This window comes from Stomoxys calcitrans, chromosome 2 (assembly GCF_963082655.1).
Source record: "Stomoxys calcitrans chromosome 2, idStoCalc2.1, whole genome shotgun sequence".
NCBI lineage: Eukaryota > Metazoa > Arthropoda > Insecta > Diptera > Muscidae > Stomoxys > Stomoxys calcitrans.
Window position 1 is genome coordinate 32707729 of NC_081553.1, and position 27402 is coordinate 32735130.

A 27402-nucleotide genomic window follows, 5' to 3' on the forward strand; every position below is an offset into this window, starting at 1 on the left:
AACTGGCTGGAATTTTACAAAATGACGTCTACTATGGTCTCCAATATTCAAATCAATTTTGGTCCGAATCGGACCATAACTTGATATAGCTCCAATATTATAGCAATTCTTTTCTTATATCCTTTGTTTGCCTAAAAAGAGATATCGGAAAAAGAACTCGACAAATGCGATCTATGGTGGAAGGTATATAAGATTCGGCCCGGCCGAATTATTAAATTATTCAGCTTGTCATTGCTTAGGTATGAGTGACAGTCCTTTACAGACTTACTTAGCCAATTTTAAGGCCAATGTGATACCAAAGTAGCGACAGACCAAGGGCACTGATGGGAGTCGAACCCACGACCCCCGCTTTGGGGCGAAAAAGCTTGTCATAAGAAGCTAAGAAGTCTTTTGAAGACGACCATAATGGAATACGCTAAAGGGCACAACCAAATACCAAATGGAGAGAAACATCTTGAAACTGTATGTCAGAGATTGGAAAGGAAGGCCAGAAGATCGAGGCGCTTTGTAATCTATTCTGCATTCGGCTAGTAGGACAAATGTACTATAATGGCCACCTAAGTAAGTAAGTATTAAATCTTTCGGTATCGTATGGTTTTGTTAATTTTTTCTCGGGTGGTTTTGTTGAACCAACTACAGCATTTTGTGAAACTCCTACCCAAATTGTTATTATTATTATTTAATAAATTGAAATATGTAAAACTAAGAACATTTACTTAGATACAAAAATAATACATGTCTCTTGGTCAATTTATTTAATATTGTTTTTTTATACAATTTTTAGCTTAGCCTAAATCAATTTGTTATTCATAATTTACATAATTGTTCAAAAGTAAGGTCTAACTTTAAAATTGCTTTCGTTATAGCTCTTCAGCAGTAATCTATCCTAAACTAATCTCAAAAGAAATTCTTTATTATAGCAAGGCCAATTATTGTTCTATGAAATGTTATTGTCAGGCTTGAAAACCATATTTTCTTTTAGAATTCAATTCAATGGTCCCTAATATTTTCTGTGGAAATAAACATCACTGGTCAACTAGCTTAGCATTAATGTTAAAACAAATCTAGAAATAAAATTTTCCACTTATAATAACCAACGTACAAAACTTCCAAAAACCGTCAGACCTAATAGCAGAGCAGGCACGGTAATAGTTAGGAAGGCATGTGATCGGGCCCCAGCTCCTGTGGCAGCTCGATATTCTTCTTCGGGGAGATATTCACGTATATGACGCGTCTTGTTCATCATCCAATAGAAGGCTTTCATGTTACCTTGACGCTTTAGTTCTTCGCCCACATAGTGTCGAATTTTGCCATTGTATTCGTTGAGCCAGCGTTTCTGAAACAGACAGGGTAAATGGTCCATTAAATGATGGGAATTGTTAGTTTATTTGGAAATACCTCTAAGGAACTCAATAAAGTTCCATCAATTAGTCTGGGCTCATAAGGCACTAAGGTTACATCTTGGAATGCTAAATATTTTGCTCCGGACGGATGAACATTGTGGGTATTTTTCACCTCCAAAACGTTCTTTAAGCGCACACCATAGTCACCGCTCTTGTAATGGCCCGATTCTGAAATATTTTCAAAAATGTAGTTTAAAAAAAGAAGAAAAAAATTCTTACAATAACTATTCATACCACTTGAAAAGAAATAACCTTCCTTAAAGTGAAAATGGCTGTCATGGCCATAATCAACGGAAATTGGAGCTGAAAGAAACATTGAAAATAAAAAATTTTAATTTGTTACCCACACAAAAAATACTTAATTAGGATATTAATTAATACTAATTAATTAAAATTAAAGTTTTAAAACAACAGTATTAATAAGTAAGAGCGTGCTAAGTTCGGCCGGGCCGAATCTTATATACCCTCCCCCGTGGATCGCATTTGTCGAGTTCTATGCGCGGTATCTCTTTTTAGGCAAACAAAGAATATTGAATAAAAACTGTTATGCTATTGGACCTATATCAAGTTATAGTCCGATTCGGACCATAAATGAATGCTGATTATTGTAGAAGTCATTGTGAAATATTTCAGTTCATTCGGATAAGAATTGCGCCTTGTAGGTGCTTAAGAAGCAAAATCGGCAGATAGGTTTATATGGGAGCGTATCAAGCTATTGATCGATGCAGACCATATTAGACACGTATGTTGAAAGTCATGAGAGAAGCCATTGTGCAAAATTTCTGCCAAATCGGATGAGAATTGCGTCCTCTAGAGGCTCAAGAAGTTAACATCCCAGATCGGTTTATATGGCATCCACATCAGGTTATGTACCGATTTTCGCAATACTTAGCACAGACATTGGAAGTCATAACAAAACACCTCATCCAAGATCGGTTTATATGACAGCTATACCCGATTATGAACCGATTTGAATCATTCTTTACACAGTTGTTAACAGTGATACCAAGGCACTATGTGACAAATTTAAGTCAAATCGGATGAGAATTGCGCCCTCAAGAGGCTCAAGAAGTCAAGACCCATGATCGGTTTATATGGCAGCTATATCGGGTTATGAACCGATTTGAACCATACTTGGCAGAGTTGTTGGAAGTCATAGCGAAACACATCGTGCAAAATTTCATTCCAATCGGATAAGAATTGCGCCCTCTAGAGGCTCATGAAGTCAAGACCCAAGATCGGTTTATATGGCAGCTATATCAAACCATGTACCGATTTGGCCCTTTTGCAATTCTAACTGACCTACACTAATAAAAAGTATTTGTGCAAAATTTCAAGCGGTTAGCTTTACTCCTTCGAAAGTTAGCGTACTTTCGACAGACAGACGGACGGACGGACATGGCTAGATCGACTTTTTTGAAGGAATTTTTGAACACTATTCAGCAAAAAAATTTTGAAAATAGTCCCACATATAACACCCCGAAAAAATTTTCGAAACGCCGAGGTGATCAACTTTAGAAACATTGCAAGAGATACCAGGACCACCGAGGGTCTTCAAATTATGCACATGATCTCGTTAAGACCTCACAACTATCCTGCGCCCAGCACGGGATAGCTGTGCGCACCACACAAGCTGGAACTTTGAGGTCCGATCAGTGTGGTGTTCTTTGCTGTCACGAGAACCTTAGCTGCGAGCTACAGAGCGCGTCCACAGGTTGCGGATAGTGAAATGCTCCATACCGATTAGCTGCAATGGCAGTCGCGGACAATCAGCGGTATCAAGCGGAGACTCTCAGTGAGAGGTCGGGTGACAACGGCTGTGGCACAAATACTGAGTGTTATTGGCGCCTTTAAATAACCAATAGTCACTCTGTTCCCGCGTCTATAGGTCCTTTCGACGGGAATGAGCTTGCTCATCTACAGGAGCCTCACGAGGATCGTCATCTCCACATAAAAATGTGTTTACAGCAAGAACACTAAGAACGATGGCGGTAAAGCGGTGTCCTATCCAGGCTACAACAATGTGCCATTACGAGAGGTTTTATTTTGAACCAAGCTGACGGGCTTGGTTTCACTAGGTTGTTCCTATGCATTACGGTATATGCGGTCCAGTCCTTGTTCAGGTTTCTGATTGGTATAAAAATCTGTTGAGAGTTAATTTCGGCGAGCTTAATTGCTAGGCGTACTGTTGTTGGCATTCGAGAGCGATGTATTGGATTGCCCAAAAAGTAATTGCGCAGTTTTTAAAAGAAAGTAAATGTATTTTTAATAAAACTTAGAATGAACTTTAATCAAATATACTTTTTTTACACTCTTTTTCTAAAGCAAGCTAAAAGTAACAGCTGATAACCGACAGAAGAAAGAATGCAATTACAGAGTCACAAGCTGAGAAAAAATTTGTCAACGCCGACTATATGAAAAATACGCAATTACTTTTTGGACAACCCAATACATTGGTCCACACACAGTTCCCGTATTTGTTGGTTGCCATATCGCCCGCCATCGATGGCGATCTGCCGAACCCCGTATAGTTCGAAGCAGTTGTACTTTCGATGCTGGAACTGGTTCCCAGTTTGGATGCGAGTGAAAACAACTGTTGCTTGCGTGAAGGTGCACCCGATGAACTTTTAAAGTACCCTCCTTCCCTTGAGGTGGAACATTAGGCCTCCGCTAACATACAGTCCAATTCAGGCAGGGGATTCCATTGAGATCTAAAGATACTTTGTGATGTCAAGACTGTCTAACATCTGCCTGGAAACAACAGGACCTCCTCCTATTGCAAACCCCGCAAATATCTTCACTCTTTCTAATGTGGATTACTCCTCTTATTATGGATTTTCATTTGAAAGGTGGATTAACATACCTATATAACATTAAGATCTATTTATATCTGTCTAAGTACTTACGTTCTTGTACCGCCCCATACACTCCAATGCCATGACCTGTGGCGCCTGGATAATCACTCATTGTCACCCACAAAGGACTGCGCACCAAAGCATCCAATTTAGATACTTTCAAATCCGAAGGAAACTTCAAATGTGATAATCTCAAAATGCCTGCCAATACCATGGTATAGGTCTGTTTCATATCATTTGTGGGCTGACCAAAGATGAAGGTTCTGGAGACATCAGTGGTGCCATCATAATACTGGCTACCAGATTCTATAACCAAAAGACTTTGATCGGTAACCTCAATATCGGTGACATTGCTGGAGATGTAATAGGGATAAGAAGAATGTTCGCCATAGGCCACCACAGTACGCAGGGATAGACCTTTGGCATGTTGTTGTGAGAGACGAGAACGTTCTACTTCATATTTGATTTTTTCCTCGGTCCATTGTTCAGTGTAGAACTTAAAAAAGGAAAGAAGGAATTTTTAAAATATTTATGTTAAATAAATTGCTAGTCGGTTTTAGTTACCCTTGTTTCCAAATTGCTCATAGCTTCACATATCGCTGCTCCATCTCTTATATGGGCCATACGCATGCCTTCTTGTTCTACTGAATTCTTTTGAGCCCTCATCATGATGATGGGTGACATATGTTCGTAGATTATTTTCTGAGGGAATGAGGAATATACCATTTCCGAGGCTCCTTGTTCCTGAACACAGGGTGCAGGTACCAAAACACTCTTCCAAATTTGCGAATAGGTTCGTATATCATTCCATATTTGATCATAATCCTTGGACCTGATATATATGAAAGTTATAAAAGTGTTGAACATACATATCAAAACCAGACTTACTTGACACACATTGAATTAAAACAGTCACTATGCAAATGGGCAGCAACGGCTTCTGTCATCTTATAACGATCCACATAAAGGAAAATGTCATAATGACTCACTATAAGGTAGGCCTGGAAAAGAGGAGTAAAAAAACTGATAACAAAAAGTACCAAAAACAAGTGAGAAGGCGTTAAGTTCGGCCGGGCCGAACTTTGGATACCCACCACCTCGGGTATATATGTGAACCACATTTCGTCAAAATCCAGGGAAAAATGCATACCAGGGAAAAATGCATACCATATGCAAATATCGAAGAGCCCAACACAAGTCATTGTCCCAAATTTCGGCGACATCGGACAATAAATGCACTTTTTATGGGCCCAAAACCTTAAATCGAGAGATCGGTCTATATGGCAGCTATATCCAAATCTGAACCGATCTGGGCCAAATTGACAAAGGATGTCGAAGGGCTCAACGCAACTCACTGTCCCAAATTTCAGCAAAATCGGATAATAAATGTGGCTTTTATGGGCCTAAGACCATAAATCGGAGGATCGGTCTATATGGCAGCTATATCCAAATTTGGACCGATCTGGACCAAATTGACGAAGGATGTCGAAGGGCTCAACGCAACTCACTGTCCCAAATTTCAGCAAAATCGGATAATAAATGTGGCTTTTATGGGCCTAAGACCATAAATCGGAGGATCGGTCTATATGGCAGCTATATCCAAATTTGAACCGATTTAGGCCAAATAGAAGAAGGATGTCGAAGGGCTCAACGCAACTCACTGTCCCAAATTTCAACAAAATCGGATAATAAATGTGGCTTTTATGGGCCTAAGACCATAAATCGGAGGATCGGTCTATATGGCAGCTATATCCAAATTTGGACCGATCTGGACCAAATTGACGAAGGATGTCGAAGGGCCCAACGCAACTCACTGTCCCAAATTTCAGCAAAATCGAATAATAAATGTGGCTTTTATGGGCCTAAGACCATAAATCGGAGGATCGGTCTATATGGCAGCTATATCCAAATTTGAACCGATTTAGGCCAAATAGAAGAAGGATGTCGAAGGGCTCAACGCAACTCACTGTCCCAAATTTCAACAAAATCGGATAATAAATGTGGCTTTTATGGGCCTAAGACCAAAAATCGGAGGATCGGTCTATATGGCAGCTATATCCAAATCTGGATCGATCTGGGCCAAATTGACGAAGAATATTGAAGGGCCTAACACAACTCACTGTGCCAAATTTCATCCAAATCAGATATAAAATGTGGCTTTTATGGGCCTAAGACTCTAAATCTGTGGATCGGTCTATATGGCAGCTATATCCAAATTTGGACCGATTGGGCAACTCACTGTCCCAAATTTCAGCAAAATCGGATAATAAATGTGGCTTTTATGGGCCTAAGACCCTAAATCGTCGGATCGGTCTATATGGGGGCTATATCAAGATATAGTCCGACATTGCCCATCTTCGAACTTAACCTGCTTATGGACAAAAAAAGAATCTGTGCAAAGTTTCAGCTCAATATCTCTATTTTTGAAGACTGTATCGTGATTTCAACAGACAGACGGACGGACATATCTAGATCGTCTTAGATTTTAACGCTGATCAAGAATATATATACTTTATAGGGTCGGAAATGGATATTTCGATGTGTTGCAAACGGAATGAAAAAATGAATATACCCCCATCCTTCGGTAGTGGGTATAAAAATCTTGAGATTTATGCATAAATGTTATCAACGGCTTTCATTATCAATTCCAATTAGCCACTAGAGGGCGCAATTTTTATCCGAATTGAATGAAATGTTGCACGAAGTATTTTGTTATGATGTCCAACGACTGTGCCAAATATGGTTCAAATCGGTCCATAACCTGATATAGCTGTAATATAAACCGATCTGGGGACTTGACTTCTGGAGCCTCTAGAGGTCGCAATTATTATCCTATTTGGCTGAAATTTAGTACGATCCTCTCATAACCATCAACATACGTGTTTATTATGGTCTGAATCGGTCACGAGGTGTTTTGGTATAACTTCCAACAACTGCGCTAAGTATGGTTCAAATCGGTCCAAGTTTTGATATAGCTGCCATATAAACCGATCTTGGGTCTTGACTTTTGAGCCTCTAGAGGGCGCAATTCTCTCACGATTAGACTGAAATTTTGCATATAGTGTTTTGGTATCACATCTGTGTTAAGTACAATTTAAATCGGTTCATAATCGGGTATATCTGTCATATAAACCGATCTGGAATCTTGACTTCTTGAGGGCGCAATTCTCATCCGATTTTGCTGAAATTTTGCATGAGGTGTTTTGTTATGAATTCCAATGTCTGTGCTAAGTATGGCGCAAATCGGTACATAACCTGATATAGCTGCCATATAAACCGATCTGGGATCTTGACTTTTTGAGCCTCTAGAGGGTACAATTCTCATCCGATTTGAAAGAAATTTTGCATGAGGTGTTTTGTTATGACTTCCAGTGTCTGTGCTAAGTATTGCGCAAATCGGTACATAACCTGATGTAGGTGCCATATAAACCGATCTGGGATCTTGACTTCTTGAGCCTCTAGAGGACGCAATTCTCATCCGATTTGGAAGAAATTTTGTACAACTGTTTCTCTCATGACCTTCAACATACGTGTCTAATATGGTCTGAATCGATCTATAGTTTGTACACCTCCAATATAAACCGATCTCCCGATTTTGCTTCTTGAGCCCCTACAAGGGGCAATTCTTACCCGAATGAACTGAAATATTCCACATTGACTTCTACAATGTTCTGCTTTTATTTATGGTCCGAATCGGACTATAACTTGATACGGGTCCAATAGCAGTTCTTATGCAATACTCTTTGTTTGCCTAAAAAGCGATCCATGGTGGAGGGTATATAAAATTCGGTCCGGCCGAACTTAGCACGCTTTTACTTGTTTTTTTTTCCTTTTTTTTCAATAAATGACCTATAAAACATTTATGCATGCCACTCCAAATGGTAAAACCTACCTTGATGACCGGTGTAAAAGGCAAATCCTTGCCTCTTATATTCAACAGATAAGCAATTTCTGTCAAAGATGTAACAACCATTGCATCGCATTTGAGATGGTGCAATCTTTCGCGTAGCTCTTTGATTTTGTCTTGCCACTTTTCACCAGCATAGGATTTGGATAAGACATGTATGGTTATTAGATCTGGCTCTGGGCGATCTTTCCATATCAAATCAATGAGATTGTTATTGACATTCCTTAATTTTAGGATCTTGCCCTCCAAATCATTTTCCCATTTGCGCCATAGATAATGGGGAACCAAATGGGGATCGGCACCAACACGCTGGCCAGGTCTCAAATAATACTAAAATTTAAAAAAAAATTATTTAAAAAAATTTGCTACATTGACTTTTAATTAAAAAATTCACTTACCCCCAACCAATCTGCTATGGTCACCGTATCATTCATCCTATAAATCTCCCAATCACAATCCAATTCACCATCGGCCTGTTGCACATAACGATTTTGTACCCATAATGCTGCTCCTCTTTGGGTCACCACCGCCAAAGCATCTGTCCCACTAAATCCCGTCAAATATTTAAGACGCTGATCTCTTCTGCTTATCTCCTGATTAAGATGTTCATCGTAGGAGGGCAATATGTAGGCATCTATTTCTGGACCCTGCAGTGTGGCTCTAATTTGCATTTGTTCACGTATCGCATGTAGATGTTGTCGTGGCACACTGACCGGCTGTAACTTTGGTTATTGAGATTATTTGCTTAAAATATTACATGTGACAAAAAAAAACATATCCTCGTGCTATATTTACCAATTGTGTTTTACGATAATGGCATACTTCACGGAAGTATCCTTGTGGTCGATTGGCATCGGCAGTGTGATAGAGTAGAACTGTAAAGAGGAAAGAAATTAAGCAAACACTACATTGCATTATTTAAAAAAAAAAACTAAATTTTAAAGACTTTTGTTTTAAGAAACTAAATTTTGGTTGCATGATGTGTATAAATCAGAAATACATTAAAGGATAACACGGATCGTTAACTGCATTTTAGAAAGCAATTTTGTTAGTTAAAGGTCGACTGATTTCTGAATGATTGGTATACTGGGTGCGTACTTCAGGATACTTTTAATCCTTAAGTAGGCACCCAGTGAACCAATCATTCAGAAATCGGTCCGAAGTTTCTACGAAAGTCGGAAAATTCATCCGAAATTGGTTTCGTAGTAAGTCGGAATTCATAGCGAAAAATATTTGGAGTGGTAGACACGATTTCGAAACGAAATGACGGAGGGAAATCTGATGTTTTTGTTGATGTATCTGACCAAATTCGGAACAAAAATTATGGGAATTTCGCAGGGAAATTAGAGTTGTCGTTAAGACTTCTGACCGAATTCTGATATTGAGTCCAAATAAATACGGATGCGTTTTCGACTTGTCTTATCGATTTCTAACCGAATTTTGGATTAAAGTTTTGGCACAGGGGTAAGCATGTCCGCCTATGACGCCGAACGCCTGGGTTCAAATCCCGGCGTGAACATCAACAAATTTTCAGCGGTGGTTATCACCTAACTAATGCTGGCTACATTTGTAAGGAATCTTGCCATGTTAAAATTTCTATACCAAGTGGTATCGCTATGCGAGACGCCTTTCGGACTCGGCATAATAAAGAGGCCTCTTATCATTGAGCTTAAACTTTAATCGGACTGCACTCATTGATATGAGAGAAGTACCCCTGTTCCTTCATGGAATGTTCATGGGAAATTTTGTAGCAGTATTTAGTATAGTATTCGGCTATTCTTTTCGACATATCTTATCAAATTATAGAATAATATGGGTTGCCCAAAAAGTAAGTGCGGATTTCTCATATAGTCGGCGTTGACAAATTTTTTCACAGCTTGTGACTCTGTAATTGCATTCTTTCTTCTGTCAGTTATCAGCTCTTACTTTTAGCTTGCTTTAGAAAAAAAGTGTAAAAAATGTATGTTTGATTAAAGTTTATTCTAAGTTTTATTAAAAATGCATTTACTTTCTTTTAAAAAATCCGCAATTACTTTTTGGGCAATTCGAATTTTGTTCCGAATTCCTTCAGAACTTTGGGGAAAAAATTACTAGCTTATCATAATAAACATCGAAGAAAGCAAGCACTAAACAAGTAAGAGCGTGCTAAGTTCGGCCGGGCCGAATCTTATACACCCTCCACCATGTATCGCATTTGTCGAGTTCTATGCGCGGTATCTCTTTTTAGGCAACAAACAAAGAATATTGAATAAGAACTGTTATGATATTGGAGCTATATCAAGTTATAGTCCGATTCGGACCATAAATGAATGTTGAACATTATAGAAGAAATTTTTAGCAAATTTCAACAGAAAGTTTTTAAATATCATGTCCATAAACATTCGAAGCATTTCATCGATAAACAAATTTAATGAATTTAAGCTTTTAATTTCACAATTTGAGATTCTGCCGAATATTATTGCTGTACAGGAAACGTGGTTTCAAGATAATTTGAAACAGATTTATAATATTCCAGGTTATAAAGCAGTACATTGCTGTAGAAACGATGCACACGGTGGCACATCTATTTTTATTCGAGATAATTTTGAATGCACTGTTGAATATTGTGAAAGCAAACATTTTTTTGATGCAATAATCATCCTTTTAAATGATTTTAAAATAGAGGGAAAGCCTCTGAAAATAACCAGTTTTTATCGTTCTCAGAAATGTAATCTGGAAACGTTTTACAGATGTTTTGAGGACATTTTGCAAGATATTGGCATTTCTCCAAGTGTCATTATGGGAGATTCGAATATAGATTTTTTAAATTCTTCATTGTCATCAGATCTTTCAAATTTACTTCATGATTTTGACTATAAAAGTTGTCATTCTTTAATTACACGTCCATATAGCGGAAAATCAATAGATAATATTTTCAGCAACTTTCAGAATGCTATTGTAGTTGATTCAGTTGAATGTAAGTTATCTGACCATAACTTGATATCATGTAAAATTATTTCCAGTGCGGAAAGAAATGAAATCTCTAATAGAAAGTATCGCCAGTGTGACTATAGTTTGTTGAGACAATCTGTTCTCAATGAATTCGGGAATATGCGACTCTGCGGTGATGCAACCGCTGACATGACGCGGCTATTGAGGACATTTTCTGAGTGTGTACAAAATTCTTCAATAGAAAAAGAGGGAATCGGATTTTCAGGGAACTTAATAACTCCTTGGGTCAATGAAAACTTATTATCTCTTATAAGGTGGAAGAAGAAATTGTTACTGAAGAGAAGGAAAAAGAGCAAGGATTTGGGTATTGAAAGTAGAATCAAGAGTATAAGCAAGGTCATAAAGAAAGCAATTAAGATTTGTATGAATTCTTTTTATCAAACGAAACTTAGAGAATTTCAGGCAAATCCAAAGAAATGTTGGAAATTTTTAAATGAACATCTAGGTAGAGCAAGGAGTTCAGAAATACGGTTGAAAAATGATAATGGTGATTATGTTACAAATAATGAGATGTGCGAAATGTTTAATGACTTTTTTGTGAATATACCAAAGGTACTAAAAAGTAAAATTCGATATTTTCCTGGAGATAACTTTAATATGTTTGACACATTAACCCCTGTTCGATACTCATTTCATTTCTGTGCAACGTACGAAGAAGAGGTTTTGGAATTTGTTTCGAAATTGCAAATAAATAAGAGTCCTGGTCATGATGATGTAAATACGAAGATGTTGAAAGTGTGTGAAGATGTTGTTTTACCGAAATTAATTGCTGTTTTTAATACAATTATTAATACGTCTGTGTATCCAGATATTCTAAAGATTTCAAAAATTGTACCAATTCCGAAAGGCAAGGGCTTATGTAGCATTGACAGCTTTCGACCAATTGCCTTGCTATCGTTATTTGATAAATTATTGGAAAAGGTTTTACATAGGCAACTGACAGCATACTTCGAGGATAATAATTTGTTATATAGATTTCAGTTTGGATTTAAAAAAGGCAGTGGTACGCAGGAGGCAATAGTCAATGTGGTCAATACAATATGTGAAGGTTTAGATAATGGTTACGGTGGAGTAGCTGGAGTTTTCTATGATCTGTCAAAGGCATTTGACTTGGTAGATCATGAAATATTACTTCGAAAACTACGGTTTTATGGAATTGTTGGAAATGCTCATAAACTGATTGAGAGTTATCTTCGAAACAGGAAACAGTTTGTTCAGATAGATGGATGCAGTAGTAGAATGGAAGATATTCAGTATGGGGTACCTCAGGGCAGCGTGCTAGGTCCCTTGCTGTTTACAGTTTATTTAAATGACATAGCAAATATGAAATTGCATGGAAAATTGATAATGTATGCTGATGATATGAGCCTTTTTTATCCTTATTGTCATGAAGTTATTTTGAAAGCTCAAATTGAACATGATGCCAACGCAATTCATGACTTTGCAAGAATAAATGGATTGGTTTTGAACTCTGAGAAAACTAGGATTGTGCGTTTTCGGCCCCATGCTAGTGGAAGTAATGATTTCAACGTTTCTATTTGTGGGAGAAATGTAATTGAGAACACTTGTTTGAAATATTTAGGGATACACTTTCAGAGCAACCTCTCTTGGAATTCACACATGCAATATTTGAAGTCAAAAGTAACTCCAGCGATTGGCCTGCTTTATAAATTTAAGAATAAATTCGACAAGGATACCAAGCTATTACTATACAATGCCCTTATACATAGCCATTATAACTATTTGCCTATGATATACGCTGGCAAAAAAAACGCAGATTTTAAATCCTTGCAACGGTCCCAAAACAAAGCTCTCCGGATTGTTTACAATCTTCCACAAAGGTATTGTACCGAATTATTATTCAAAAACATATCTAAGACTACTTTGCCAATATGTGGGCTTTACAAAATGCAACTCTTAACATACATGTATAAATCACTAAATAACATTGGCTACCACGTGATAACATTTAATCAAAATCAGACTAGGTTCAACACTAGAAATAGTGACAATCTTCACGTAAAAAGGTGTAGACTTGAAACCACTAGGCAACGAATTGAGCATTCCGGTTGTTCTGAATATAACCATCTTCCTCAAAGTATAAAAAATATTCCCAGAATCTCCAGTTTTAAGTCTAATCTAAAATTGTATCTAATGGATAATATGGAAATGCTTCTAATGTGATATATATTATTTTTTTATTTTCTTGCTTCGTAAACTTTTTTTGTTCATTTTTTTTATTTATATTTACAATGTATTAAAAACTAAAAATTGAAAAAGTTTTTATTGCCAACTCGCCCCAAAAATGTCCATGTGGCGCTGGGGCATTATATTTTATGTATTGGAGTACTATGTAATAAATGAATTTAATAAAAAAAAAAAAAAAAGTCATTGTGGAATATTTCAGTTAATTCGTATAGGAATTGCGCCTTCTAGGGGCTCAAGAAGCAAAATCGGGGGATAGGTTTATATGGAAGCTGTATCAAGCTTTTGATCGATTCAGACCATATTAGACACGTATGTTGAAGGTCATGACAGAAGCCGTTGTATAAAATTTTTTCCAAATTGGATGAGAATTGCACCCTCTAGAGACTTAAAATGTCAAAATCCCAGATCGGTTTATATGGCAGCTATATCAGGTTATGTAGCGATTTTCGCCATACTTAGCACAGTTGTTGTAAGTCATAACAAAACACCTCATGCAAAATTTGAGCTAAATCGGATGAGAATTGCGCGCTCTATTGGCTCAAGAAGTCATGATCCAAGATCGGTTCATATGACAGCTATACCAGATAATTAACCGATTTGAGTCATACTTAGAAAAGCTATTGGAAGTGACACCAAAACACTACGTGCAAAATTTCAGTCAAATTGGACCAGAATTGCGCCCTCTAGAGGCTCATGAAGTCTAGATCCAAGATCGATTTATATGGCAGCTATATCAGGTTATTAACCGATTTGAATCATACTTAGCACAGTTATTGGAAGTGATACCAAAATACTACGTGCAACAGAATTGTGCCTCTAGAGGCTCCAAAAGTCAAGATCCAAGATCGATTTGCATGGCAGCTATATCAAAACATGGACCAATTTGACAGATTTACAATCCCAACCGACCGACACTAATAAAAAGTATTTGTGCAAAATTTCAAGCGTCTGCCTTACTCCTTCGAAAGTTTGCGTGCTTTCGACAGGCAGACGAACGGACGGACAGACTGACGGACATGGCTAGTTCGATTTAAAATAACATGACGATCAAGAATATATATACTACAATATATGGAGTCTCAGACGCATATTTCGAGGTGTTACAAACAGAATGACGAAGTTAGTCTTCTTATGGTGGAGGGTATAAAAATTGACAAAAACATTCGATACGAAGTTCAGAGATCTATCCAAATTCCTGCAAGTATTCGTACGATCGCCACTCACATCAGTGAGCTGAGCATAACACCGCATCAATTGCAGTAGCGATAGATACTACCAACGCATTTTTATGAGTATATCAGAAATATACCACCGCTAGCAGTTCACAGCTTTGTTCGTCAGTGGACAACATTGTTGTCCTTGTCGATTGGAGTGTTTATTCCCACCACCATAGGATAGGGGGTATGTTCAATTAGTCATTCCGTTTGCAACACATCGAAATATCAATTTCCGACCCTACAAAGTATATATATTTCGGATCGTCGTAAAATCTAAGAATGCTTTATTTTTCATCCGATTTCATTGAAATTTTAAATTAAATTAAATTGGTTCAGATCAGAAATAAAGTTATTTAGATATAGCTACCATATAGACCGATCTCCCGATAAAGGGTCTGAAGACCATAGAAGCTTTATTTATTACCCGATTTCGCTGAAATTTGCAACAGTGGGTTATTTTAAGGTTTCCCAACATCTGCCTTAAATATGGATTAGATCGGATATAGCTGCTATATAGACCGATCTGCCGATAAAGGGTCTGAAGCCCATAATAGCTTTATTTATTACCCGATTTCGCTGAAATTTAATACAGTGAGTAGATTAAGACTTCCCAACATGGGACCTTAATACGGTACAGATCGGACTATATTTAGAAATCGTCGATACAGGGTCTAATTCCCATAAAAGCTTTATTTTTTAACCGATTTCGCTAAAATTTGAAACAGTGAGTTATTTTTAGTCTCCTGACACCCGACCTAAATATGGTTCAGATCAGAATATATATTTGGATATAGCTGTCATATAGACCGATCTGCCGATAAAAGGTCTGAAGCCAATAAAAGCTTTAGTTATTACCCGTTTTCGCTGAAGTTTGAAACAATGAGTAGGTTAAGACTTCCCAATATCCGACCTGTTTCTGAACGGACTATATTTAGATATAGCTGCCATATAGATCGATCTGTCGATAAGGGGATTGAAGCCCATTAAAGCTTTATTTATTACCCGATTTCGCTGAGTTTTTCTGAGACTCACGATATCCGACCTTAATATGGTTCAGATCGGTTTATAATTGGATATATTTGCCAAAAAGACAAATATTTTGTTCTACAAAATTGGCATATATATTAGACCAGTCAATGTCCGTGCCGAATTTAGGGATTGTGACGAAATGGGGTTTACATATATACCCGAGGTGGTGGGTATCCAATGCCTCAATAATGCCTTGTTGGACTGATTTTTAAGTTTCTTTTAAAATTGATAATCCCGTGCCCTACTTATATTCTACATATTTCCTTGTCATTTTCTCCAAACTTTTGTATGCAATCTTCTAAATCGGCTAGGACGTGTAATGGAGAAAAGTTCTTCTTGTTAATTGGTATTGCAAACTTTTTGCCAAGTGACAATATCCACATGTATTCCATTCGGAATTGTGTGCCCGTTCTGTTTTCGAACCATGCGTCATTAAATATGATACCATACTCTACAAATTGTTTCTTCTTCATCTTATTTTTCTACACTGATTGTGTCCCATTGATTTTCTTTGGAATTTCGATTATTTTGTTTTTAGATTCTTATTATTGGGTTGCCCAAAAAGTAATTGCGGATTTTTTAAAAGAAAGTAAATGCATTTTTAATAAAGCTTAGAAAGAACTTTAATCAAATATACTTTTTTTCTAAAGCAAGCTAAAATTAACAGCTGATAACTGACAGAAGAAAGAATGCAGAGTCACAAGCTGGGAAAAAATTTGTCAACGCCGACTATATGAAAAATCCGCAACTACTTTTTGGGCAACCAATATATGGCGTGCAGCAAGAAGTCCAAAGTGTGTTTTTAATACCAGTGTCCACAATAAATATTTTGTTTATATAATATCTGCATTTGCCTGTGATATTTCTAGATTCAAGATTTTCTTGTCGAACTTTTTTTTACTGCACCTAACTTTCCTTTGACGAGTTGAGTTAGTTCAGTTGCCATTTCTCTTGTGTGTTGTGGCATAATTCTCTATTCTTGAAACATCAAAAGAAATTTTAACCTTTCCATCTGTTGTGCTAGTCTCCTCATATCGCTGCAAAAGACTTTCATTGTTTTGCAAGTTGCCTTGTCACTTTTTTTTTTAAGTAATGTGTTGATTAAATTTCGTCTTTGATAAAAATATCTTTAAAACTCTGTATTTGGTAAAAATTATGTTGAAATATTTTCTTTACGAAAAAATTATTTGAAAGTTTCTACGAATTTGCAATGAATTTCCATCGTTTTCTAAATCTACTCCTCCCACCAAGTAAATGTATTATACAATTTAGACGGTTGGTGTGCGACCAAATTATTCCCACTTGCTGTTCCATCTTTTATACCCTCCACCATAAGATGGGGGGTATACTAATTTCGTCATTCTGTTTGTAACTACTCGAAATATTCGTCTGAGACCCCATAAAGTATATATATTCTTGATCGTCGTGAAATTTTATGTCGATCTAGCCATGTCCGTCCGTCTGTCCGTCCGTCCGTCCGTCCGTCCGTCCGTCCGTCCGTCCGTCCGTCTGTCTGTCGAAAGCACGCTAACTTCCGAAGGAGTAAAGCTAGCCGCTTGAAATTTTGCACAAATACTTCTTATTAGTGTAGGTCGGTTGGTATTGTAAATGGGCCATATCGGTCCATGTTTTGATATAGCTGCCATATAAACCGATCTTGGGTCTTGACTTCTTGAACCTCTAGAGTGCGCAATTCTTATCCGATTGGCACGAAATTTTGCACGACGTGTTTTGTTATGACATCCAACAACTGTGCCAAGTATGGTTCAAATCGGTTCATAATCTGATATAGCTGCCATATAAACCGATCTTGGGTCTTGACTTCTTGAGCTCCTAGAGTGCGCAATTCTTATCCGATTTGAATGAATTTTGGCACGACGTGTTTTGTTATGATGTCCAACAACTGTGCCAAGTATGGTTCAAATCGGTTCATAATCTGATATAGCTGCCATATAAACCGATCTTGGGTCTTGACTTCTTGAGCCTCTAGAGTGCCCAATTCTTATCCGATTTGAATGAATTTTGGCACGACGTGTTTTGTTATGATATCCAACAACTGTGCTAAATATGGTTCAAATCGGTCCATAATCTGATAAAGCTGCCATATAAACCGATCTTGGGTCTTGAATCTTGGGTCTTGGATTTTTGAGCCTCTAGAGTGCGCAATTCTTATCCGATTGGAATGAAATCTTGCATGACGTGTTTTGTTATGATATCCAACAACTGTGCTAAATATGGTTCAAATCGGTCCATAATCTGATATAGCTGCCATATAAACCGATCTTGGGTCTTGACTTCTTGAGCCTCTAGAGTGCGCAATTCTAATCCGATTTGAATGAATTTTAGCACGACGTGTTTTGTTATGATGTCCAACAACTGTGCCAAGTATGGTTCAAATCGGTTCATAATCTGATATAGCTGCCATATAAACCGATCTTGGGTCTTGACTTCTTGAGCCTCTAGAGTGCCCAATTCTTATCCGATTTGAATGAATTTTGGCACGACGTGTTTTGTTATGATGTCCAACAACTGTGCCAAGTATGGTTCAAATCGGTCCATAACCTGATATAGCTGCCATATAAACCGATCTTGGGTCTTGACTTCTTAAGCCTCTAGAGTGCGCAATTCTTATCCGATTACAATGAAATTTTGGCACGACGTGTTTTGTTATGATGTCCAACAACTGTGCCAAGTATGGTTCAAATCGGTCCATAACCTGATATAGCTGCCATATAAACCGATCTTGGGTCTTGACTTCTTAAGCCTCTAAAGTGCGCAATTCTTATCAGATTGGAATGAAATTTTGCACGACATGTTTTTTTTATGATATCCAACAAGTGTGCCAAAAATGGTTCAAATCGGCTCATAAACTGATATAGCTGTCATATAAACAGATCTGGTGACTTGACTTCTTGAGCTTCTAGAGGACGCAATTCCTACTTGATTTGGCTGAAATTTTGCATGACGTTTTTATACCCTCCACCATAAGATGGGGGGTATACTAATTTCGTCATTCTGTTTGTAACTACTCGAAATATTCGTCTGAGACCCCATAAAGTATATATATTCTTGATCGTCGTGAAATTTTATGTCGATCTAGCCATGTCCGTCCGTCTGTCCGTCCGTCCGTCCGTCCGTCCGTCCGTCCGTCCGTCCGTCCGTCCGTCTGTCTGTCGAAAGCACGCTAACTTCCGAAGGAGTAAAGCTAGCCGCTTGAAATTTTGCACAAATACTTCTTATTAGTGTAGGTCGGTTGGTATTGTAAATGGGCCATATCGGTCCATGTTTTGATATAGCTGCCATATAAACCGATCTTGGGTCTTGACTTCTTGAACCTCTAGAGTGCGCAATTCTTATCCGATTGGCACGAAATTTTGCACGACGTGTTTTGTTATGACATCCAACAACTGTGCCAAGTATGGTTCAAATCGGTTCATAATCTGATATAGCTGCCATATAAACCGATCTTGGGTCTTGACTTCTTGAGCTCCTAGAGTGCGCAATTCTTATCCGATTTGAATGAATTTTGGCACGACGTGTTTTGTTATGATGTCCAACAACTGTGCCAAGTATGGTTCAAATCGGTTCATAATCTGATATAGCTGCCATATAAACCGATCTTGGGTCTTGACTTCTTGAACCTCTAGAGTGCGCAATTCTTATCCGATTTGAATGAATTTTGGCACGACGTGTTTTGTTATGATATCCAACAACTGTGCTAAATATGGTTCAAATCGGTCCATAATCTGATATAGCTGCCATATAAACCGATCTTGGGTCTTGACTTCTTGAGCCTCTAGAGTGCGCAATTCTAATCCGATTTGAATGAATTTTAGCACGACGTGTTTTGTTATGATGTCCAACAACTGTGCCAAGTATGGTTCAAATCGGTTCATAATCTGATATAGCTGCCATATAAACCGATCTTGGGTCTTGACTTCTTGAGCCTCTAGAGTGCCCAATTCTTATCCGATTTGAATGAATTTTGGCACGACGTGTTTTGTTATGATGTCCAACAACTGTGCCAAGTATGGTTCAAATCGGTCCATAACCTGATATAGCTGCCATATAAACCGATCTTGGGTCTTGACTTCTTAAGCCTCTAGAGTGCGCAATTCTTATCCGATTACAATGAAATTTTGGCACGACGTGTTTTGTTATGATGTCCAACAACTGTGCCAAGTATGGTTCAAATCGGTCCATAACCTGATATAGCTGCCATATAAACCGATCTTGGGTCTTGACTTCTTAAGCCTCTAGAGTGCGCAATTCTTATCCGATTACAATGAAATTTTGGCACGACGTGTTTTGTTATGATGTCCAACAACTGTGCCAAGTATGGTTCAAATCGGTCCATAACCTGATATAGCTGCCATATAAACCGATCTTGGGTCTTGACTTCTTAAGCCTCTAAAGTGCGCAATTCTTATCAGATTGGAATGAAATTTTGCACGACATGTTTTTTTTATGATATCCAACAAGTGTGCCAAAAATGGTTCAAATCGGCTCATAAACTGATATAGCTGTCATATAAACAGATCTGGTGACTTGACTTCTTGAGCTTCTAGAGGACGCAATTCCTACTTGATTTGGCTGAAATTTTGCATGACGTTTTTTAAATTTTTTTTTTTCTTTCAACCACTGTGTCAAATAAGGTTTAAATCGGTTCATAACCTGATATAGCTGCCATATAAACCGATCTGGGATCTTGACTTCTTGAGCCTCTAGAAGTCGCAATTATTATCCGATTTTCCTGAAATTTTGTACGATGAATCCTCTCTTGACCATCAACATACGTGTTGATTATGGTCTAAATCTGTTTATAGCCCGATACAGCTCCCATATAAATCGATCTCTCTATTTTACTTCTTGGGCCCCCAAAGGGCGCAATTCTTACTCGAATTGGCTGACATTCTACACAGGTCTCCAACATATAATTTAATTGTGGTCTAAACCGGATCATATCTTTATATCGCTCTAATAGCAGAGAAAATCTTTTCTTATATCACTTTTTGCCTAAGAAGAGATGTCGGGAAAAGAACTCGACAACTGCGCTCCATGGTGGAGGGTATATAAGATTCGGCCCGGCCGAACTTAGCACGCTTTTACTTGTTTGATTTAATACTTTTGGGATACTTATCAAATCGTTAAAGAGCAATCTTGAAACACATAAACCAATCTGCACGATCACCTTTCGCCAAACATGTTTTTCTACATGCCTCAATTGTTTATTTATATTTTTAGAAGCAAAAAAAAAAAAAATACAAAACCTAAATAAATAACATTTAAATGTTATGAATAAAAATAAACACAAATGCGTCACACAATTTCCACAACATAATGAACATTGGCGGAAAGCTCTCATTTCCTTTATGCCGCATAAACATTCGCGCCACATTGAATGCGAGAGCAGGTTCTAAGATGCCAAGTCATTATAAACAAAAAACTTTCCCACGGCCATAAAAAAATTTCGATGAAATACATATCTTACGATATAGTACGAGTAACTGTGTGTTTGTTGCTATTTGCCACATTTTGTTTTCCGCCGGATATTTTTCAAATAGGCTTTAAAATTTTAAATTTTATGTTAGTGGTTTTGCAAGTGCCCAGGAATTAAAATTAAATAAAACGCCCGATGAATTCAAAAACTACGTAAATGATTAAGGTTTCAGACAATCAGATGTAAAGAAATAAAATTGCAAAATCGAGTAATAAATTGGCCTGTTATGGGAGAAAGGCCTTCAACTGGGAATTCGGTCCATCTGGGGGAAAACCCTTAATTGCAGTTCACTGTGTCATATTTCAGAGAAATCGGGCAATAAATTCGATTCTTGTGGGCCTTAGACCTTAAATTTGGGCATCTACCTATATGAGAACTTATGATACAATCCGATCTAGACCATACCCCACTTGCATATTGGAGATCTTAACACCACTCACTGTGCCAAATTTTAGCTCAATTTTTGAATGTTGTAACGAGATTACAACAGACGGGCGGATGGTCGAATGATCTTGGAATTTTTCAAGGATAAAGGAATGGATACTTTGACAGAACGACTAAATTTAATATACAATCCTATGGCGATGGATATAAAAATATAAAATTTTAGCAAAATCGAAATGGGCCGTCCATCTGACCAAACCCTTAAAGTTTGATGTAAATCCTGTCAATTTTGGTAGAAAAAGCCCAAAACGGCAACGTTGACTATAAAATGACTATCCCAAGTCGTCGCTATTGCTCTGTTATGGCAAAATTTCAGCCAAATCGGATAAGAATTGCGCCCAGTAGATGCTCAAGAAGTCAAGACCCAAGATCCGAGTATATGGCAGCTATATCAAAACATGGAACGATTTGGCCCATTTACAACCCAGCCGACCTACACTAATAAGAAATATTTGTGCAAAATTTCAAGCGCCTAGCTTTACTCATTCGAAAGATAGCGTGCTTTCGACAGACGGACGGACATGGCTAGATCTACTTAAAATATCATGACGATCAACAATATACATACTTTATGAGGTCTTAGACGCATATTTCGAGGTGTTACAAACGGAATGGCAAAATAAGTATACCCCCCATCGTATGGCGTAGGGTATAAAAAGAAAATTGTTGCGCTTTGTTTGTTTGTTAGTATGTTTGTCTGTTTCTTATAGACTCAAAAACGGCTAAACCGATTCTAATGAAATTTTCACAGATGATAGAGTTTAAGCCACCGCTGAAAAAAGGGTACTAATTTTTGTTTGATATCTGAAGGGGTTGCATCGATTTAAGCGAAATTTTGTATGCCACCTTATGGTTCCCTAAAAACACGACATTGGTAAACAATTTTTAGGTCAAATAACCTGGGGGGACGCCCCATTGGGTCCAATTACCTAGCGAGCCGTCCAAAACCACCCCAAAAGTAACGCCAAGAACCAAAAGTACCGCCAAGAACCAAAAGTACCGCCATGAACCAAAAGTACCGCCAAGAACCAAAAGTACCGCCAAGAACCAAAAGTACCGCCAAGAACCAAAGCGGAACAATATGGCACTCAAATGAAATGCTTTCGGGGAGTAGAATATGAGTATGGCGTCAAAATTTGGATCCTAAGTACCCAGAGTGCTGCCCAAAACAAAAGTGGACCGAACAGGACAATATAGGGCCCCAATAAAATGAGAGTAGAGTATGAAAATGATACTAAAAATTTGATGCAAGTATCTAGAGAGCCGTCCCAAGCCCAAAGCCTACCAAAATCAAAGGGGACCGATCGGAACAATATGGGACTCTAATTAAAGGTATTCGGAAGAAGAATACGAATATGATGACAAAAATCTAAATATCTAGGGCGCCATTCCAAGCCCAAAACCAATCGGAACAATATGGGACTCATATGAAATGCTTTCGGGGAGTAGAATATGAGTATGGCGTCAAAATTTGGATCCCAAGTAACCAAAGAGTGCCGCCCAAAATAAAAGTGGACCGATCAGGACAATATAGGGCCCCAATAAAATGTATTCGAGAGTAGAGTATGAAAATGATATTTAGAATTGGATCCAAGTATCTAGGGAGCCGTCCTAAACCCAAAGCCTCCCAAAATCAAAGAGGACCGATCGGGACAATATGGGACTCTAATGATAGGTATTCGGGAGAAGAATACGAATATGATGTCAAAAATCGAAGTTTCTAAGGCGCCGTCCCAAGCCCAAAATTGCATCAAAAATATCGCCCAAAATCAAGAGTGTACCGACCGGAACCATATGGGACTCCAATGAAAGGTATTCGAGAGTAGAGTACGAATATGATTATCGTTCAGCAGGGTATGTAGATCGCGACAATAAAGGACTCAAATAAATTGTCTTTTGGGTCTTAGCGTCAGTGGGTCCGACCCTCTCATCCCACACCAAACTGTCATGTAGGACGACAGAGAATGTATTGTACTCAAATGAAAGGATATTTCAGAGGGCAATCTCACTCCCCCTACCCAAAAAAGAGAAGTTAAAAATAATATATGAAGACCAATCAAGATAGAATAGAACAGCAATAAAAGATCCTTGGTAGTAGAGTACATTTTTTACCCTGAAATTGGGATAGACACTGGAGGACCCGCGGATCCTTAAAATGTGGTAGCCCAAGTGGCCACCTTCAAAATGCTTGACATTATGGGGCTCAAACCAAATCGTGTTCTAGATCGATGCTGATATTATTTCAGGGTCCACCCCCTAAACTCCCTTCAAACAGGCCATGTTTGCCTACTTCGGAAATAAATAGTAGGTATTTGATAGTAGAAATCGAATTTGATATTCAGTTTGGAGGCCAATTATTTTGGGGTCGTCTCACCCCATAAAAATTCGCCTAAAACAATGCAAATTGGGGCTCAAATAAAAGAAATTTGAGAGTAAAGCTCGATTCTGATATTTTTCAGGGCTAAGTACGTGGGTGGCCGCCCCACCCTTCATACTCCTCAAAATGGATATATTTGTGGATTATGGGAAAAAGGGGCTCAAATCTAATATCTGTTTTATGGCCAAGTGTTTCAGGGACACCTCACCTCATACTCCAATTCACCACCAAAGCCAAGAGAATAAGGTAGATCTAACATCCAAACTTTATTGAGCGGACCCTCCCCTTACCCTATTTTCAAAAACGCCAGATCTCGGAGATCTCGCGGCGATTTAAGCGAAACTTAGTTTGTTTATAATAACTTACAAGCAGAAATTAGGTATCCTTATTTAGGGGGAGATATGTAGGCGGCCGCTCCACCTCCAAAGCCTGTCAAATGCAAATATAAACCAATAATGACAATATGGGGTGCAAATGAAAGGTATTTAAGACAAGAGCACGAATCTGATATATGGACGTCCTCATCCTCATCACCACCATATCGGACATGTTTATCGATCATATAGCAATATAAGGCTCCAATGAAAACTATTTGGGAGTAGAACACCAATATGATATTCACATTGGGGCGAAATATCTGAAAGGAAGTACCAGCACCCCCAAACAGGACTTATTTCCTGACCGTTCAGGTATAGAGCTCAGACAAAATAAGAGAGTGAAAGAAGGCGCATCGGATTGAAGCAGAGTCAAATCCCGGAATTGGGGAATATGGGACATGCATATCCAAGCAAGAGAGGTATCTTCTCAGACGATCGTGCAAGTTTGAAGTATTTTCGGTAGTTTTGTACTCGTTTCCGCAGTTAATGCACTTTGCAAATGTTTTGTCATTTAACCTTTTTTCTACCCTCCACCATAGGATGGGGGTATACTACTTTCGTCATTCTGTTCGTAACTCCTCGAAATATTCGTCCAAGACCCCATAAAGTATATATAGTATATTCTTGATCGTTATGACATTTTAAGTCGAAGAAGCCATGTCCGTCCGTCTGACGGTCCTCACGGAGTAAAGCCAGCCGCTTGAAATTTTGTGTAGGTCGGTTGGGATTGTAAATGGGCTATATCGGTCCACGTTTTGATATAGCTGCCATGTAAACCGATCTGGGATCTTGACTTCTTGGGCCACTAGAGGGCACAATTCTTGTCCGATTTGGCTAAATTTTGGAAGAGGTGTTTCATTATGACTTCCAACAACTGTGCTGAGTATGATTCAAAACGATCCATAACCTGATATAGCTGCCATATAAACCGATCAGGGGTCTTGACTTCTGGAGCCACTAGAGGACGCAATTATTATCTGATTTGGCTGAAATTTTGCATGAGGTGTTTTATTATGATTGCTAACAACTGCGCTAAGAATAGTTCATATCGTTGCATAACCTCATATAGCTCCCATATAAACCGATCTGGGTTCTTGACTTCTTGAACCACTAGAGGGCGCAATTATTATCCGCTTTAGCTGAAATTTTATACAACGGCTTCTCACTCGAAAATGGCATTGATATTGTTCCAATAACATAGCAATTCTTTTCTTTTATCCTTTGTTTGCCTAAAAAGTGATACCGTGGCAAGAGCTCGACAAATGCGATCCATGGTGGAGGGTATATAAGGTTCGGCCCGGCCGAACTTAGCACGCTTTTACTTGTTTTCTTTTTATACCCACCACTATGGGCCATGTCCGTGCGTCAAAATCACGATAGCGGTCGATAGAGTAAAGATAGGCGCTTGAAATTTTGCACAGATATTTAATATTGATGTAGGTCGCTGGGGATTGCAAATGGTCCATATCGGATCAGATTTAGTTATAGTTCCCATATAAACCGATCTCCCGATTTGACTTCTTGAGCCACTGGACGCAATTTTTGTCCGTTTTGACTGAAATTTTGCATGCAATGTTCTGTTACGACTTCCAACTGAAATACTATATGGCGACTATAGGAACATATCATACAGAGCATTGGAAAATGGCGAAAAAGCAATGTTTTCATAAAATTGAAAATTTTAAGAATTTAATAAAAGAAATTTAATTTTTTTTGTAATTGCATCTAAAACAAAACAAAATTTCGAGTTTAAAAAGCCAAATTTCAATTGAATTGAACATTTGTAGCCGGAAGAAGCATGGATTGAAAGAAGGAAACTTCTTAAACTACCCACGACTGGAACACTTACCCCATATATTGGGTTGCCCAAAAAGTAATTGCCGATTTTTCATATAGTCGGCGTTGACAAATTTTTTCACTGCTTGTGACTCTGTAATTGCATTCTTTCTTCTGTCAGTTATCAGCTGTTACTTTTAGCTTGCTTTAGACAAAAAGTGTAAAAAAGTATATTTGATTAAAGTTCATTCTAAGTTTTATTAAAAATGCATTTACTTTCTTTTAAAAAATCCGCAATTACTTTTTGGGCAACCCAATCGAATTTAATTTTTCGCTTATCGGGATCACAAAAAACGTTTGGTTTTTTGGTACACTCTAATGTACATTCAAATAATGTTTGATTACAGACGACGTTTTCTTATTTCGAAAAAAACAAATATTTTAAGAACCAAAAACGAAACGTTTCACTTGAGAATATTCAAATATAAATTGTCCATCTCTAAACAGCGAATCGAATGCTCAATGTGATGGTGGTCATGGATAAGTGTCTGTTTTGGATCTCTTTTGGCTAAAATTCATTCACTGCGATCAGTCATGTGTGAATGTCGCATCATTCTTTAAAAAGAAATGAATCGCACTTTTTCCAAAATATAACAGATGTTTGTATACATATATACTAAACATGTTCTTTGGTGGTTTTTCTTTCTAGTTTGCAATATTTTATATTTTCTTCTAGTCTAGTCTCCATGGCTCTGATGGGAATATATGATTTTCATGGAAAATTTAGAAGATTGTGATTCACACAACTATGGCCGAATTCCAGGATTTTGTTAGTCATCGTTTTTGAGGAGAGCAAAGAACTTTTTGCTTGTCTAGATGGCTGAACATATTCAGCTACTTATAATGATATGATTTAAGGTTTCCCATAATTTAGGATTAGTAAGCAACAGTGTTATTTTTGGCAGAACATCATGTCGATATGTATAAGTTTGCCAATTAAAAAAGCATTTATAACTGTCGGAAACTGAATTTTCAAAAACTTTAGGACAAATTATTGACAATGGAATATTTCAAAGTGTGGGCTAAAAACATTAAAAATAAGAAGACAAAAATTAGACTTAAATAAAGGGTGATTTTTTTGAGGTTAGGATTTTCATGCATTAGTATTTGACAGATCACGTGGGATTTCAGACATGGTGTCAAAGAGAAAGATGCTCAGTATGCTTTGACATTTCATCATGAATAGACTTACTAACGAGCAACGCTTGCAAATCATTGAATTTTATTACCAAAATCAGTGTTCGGTTCGAAATGTGTT

The 27402-nt window shown here is 37.8% G+C and overlaps 1 protein-coding gene across 3 annotated transcripts in view; it reads right to left on the reverse strand.

The window, feature by feature from the left end:
• Nucleotides 1-732: 732 nt before the first annotated feature.
• Nucleotides 733-27402, reverse strand: part of LOC106095714 (xaa-Pro aminopeptidase 2) — a 90970-nt gene continuing 64300 nt past the window's right edge. For 2 of the 3 annotated variants that reach the window (XM_013263012.2, XM_013263011.2), the window contains exons 3-11: nt 8961-9040; nt 8564-8887; nt 8151-8495; nt 5147-5259; nt 4823-5090; nt 4310-4754; nt 1638-1706; nt 1399-1571; nt 733-1336 (exon numbers count right to left, since the gene is read on the reverse strand). In XM_013263012.2, the coding sequence (XP_013118466.2) occupies nt 1085-1336; nt 1399-1571; nt 1638-1706; nt 4310-4754; nt 4823-5090; nt 5147-5259; nt 8151-8495; nt 8564-8887; nt 8961-9040 (2069 nt within the window). In that variant the 3' untranslated portion in view covers nt 733-1084. The remainder of the gene's footprint in view (nt 1337-1398; nt 1572-1637; nt 1707-4309; nt 4755-4822; nt 5091-5146; nt 5260-8150; nt 8496-8563; nt 8888-8960; nt 9041-27402) is intronic. The other variant, XM_013263013.2, reaches the window with a different exon arrangement.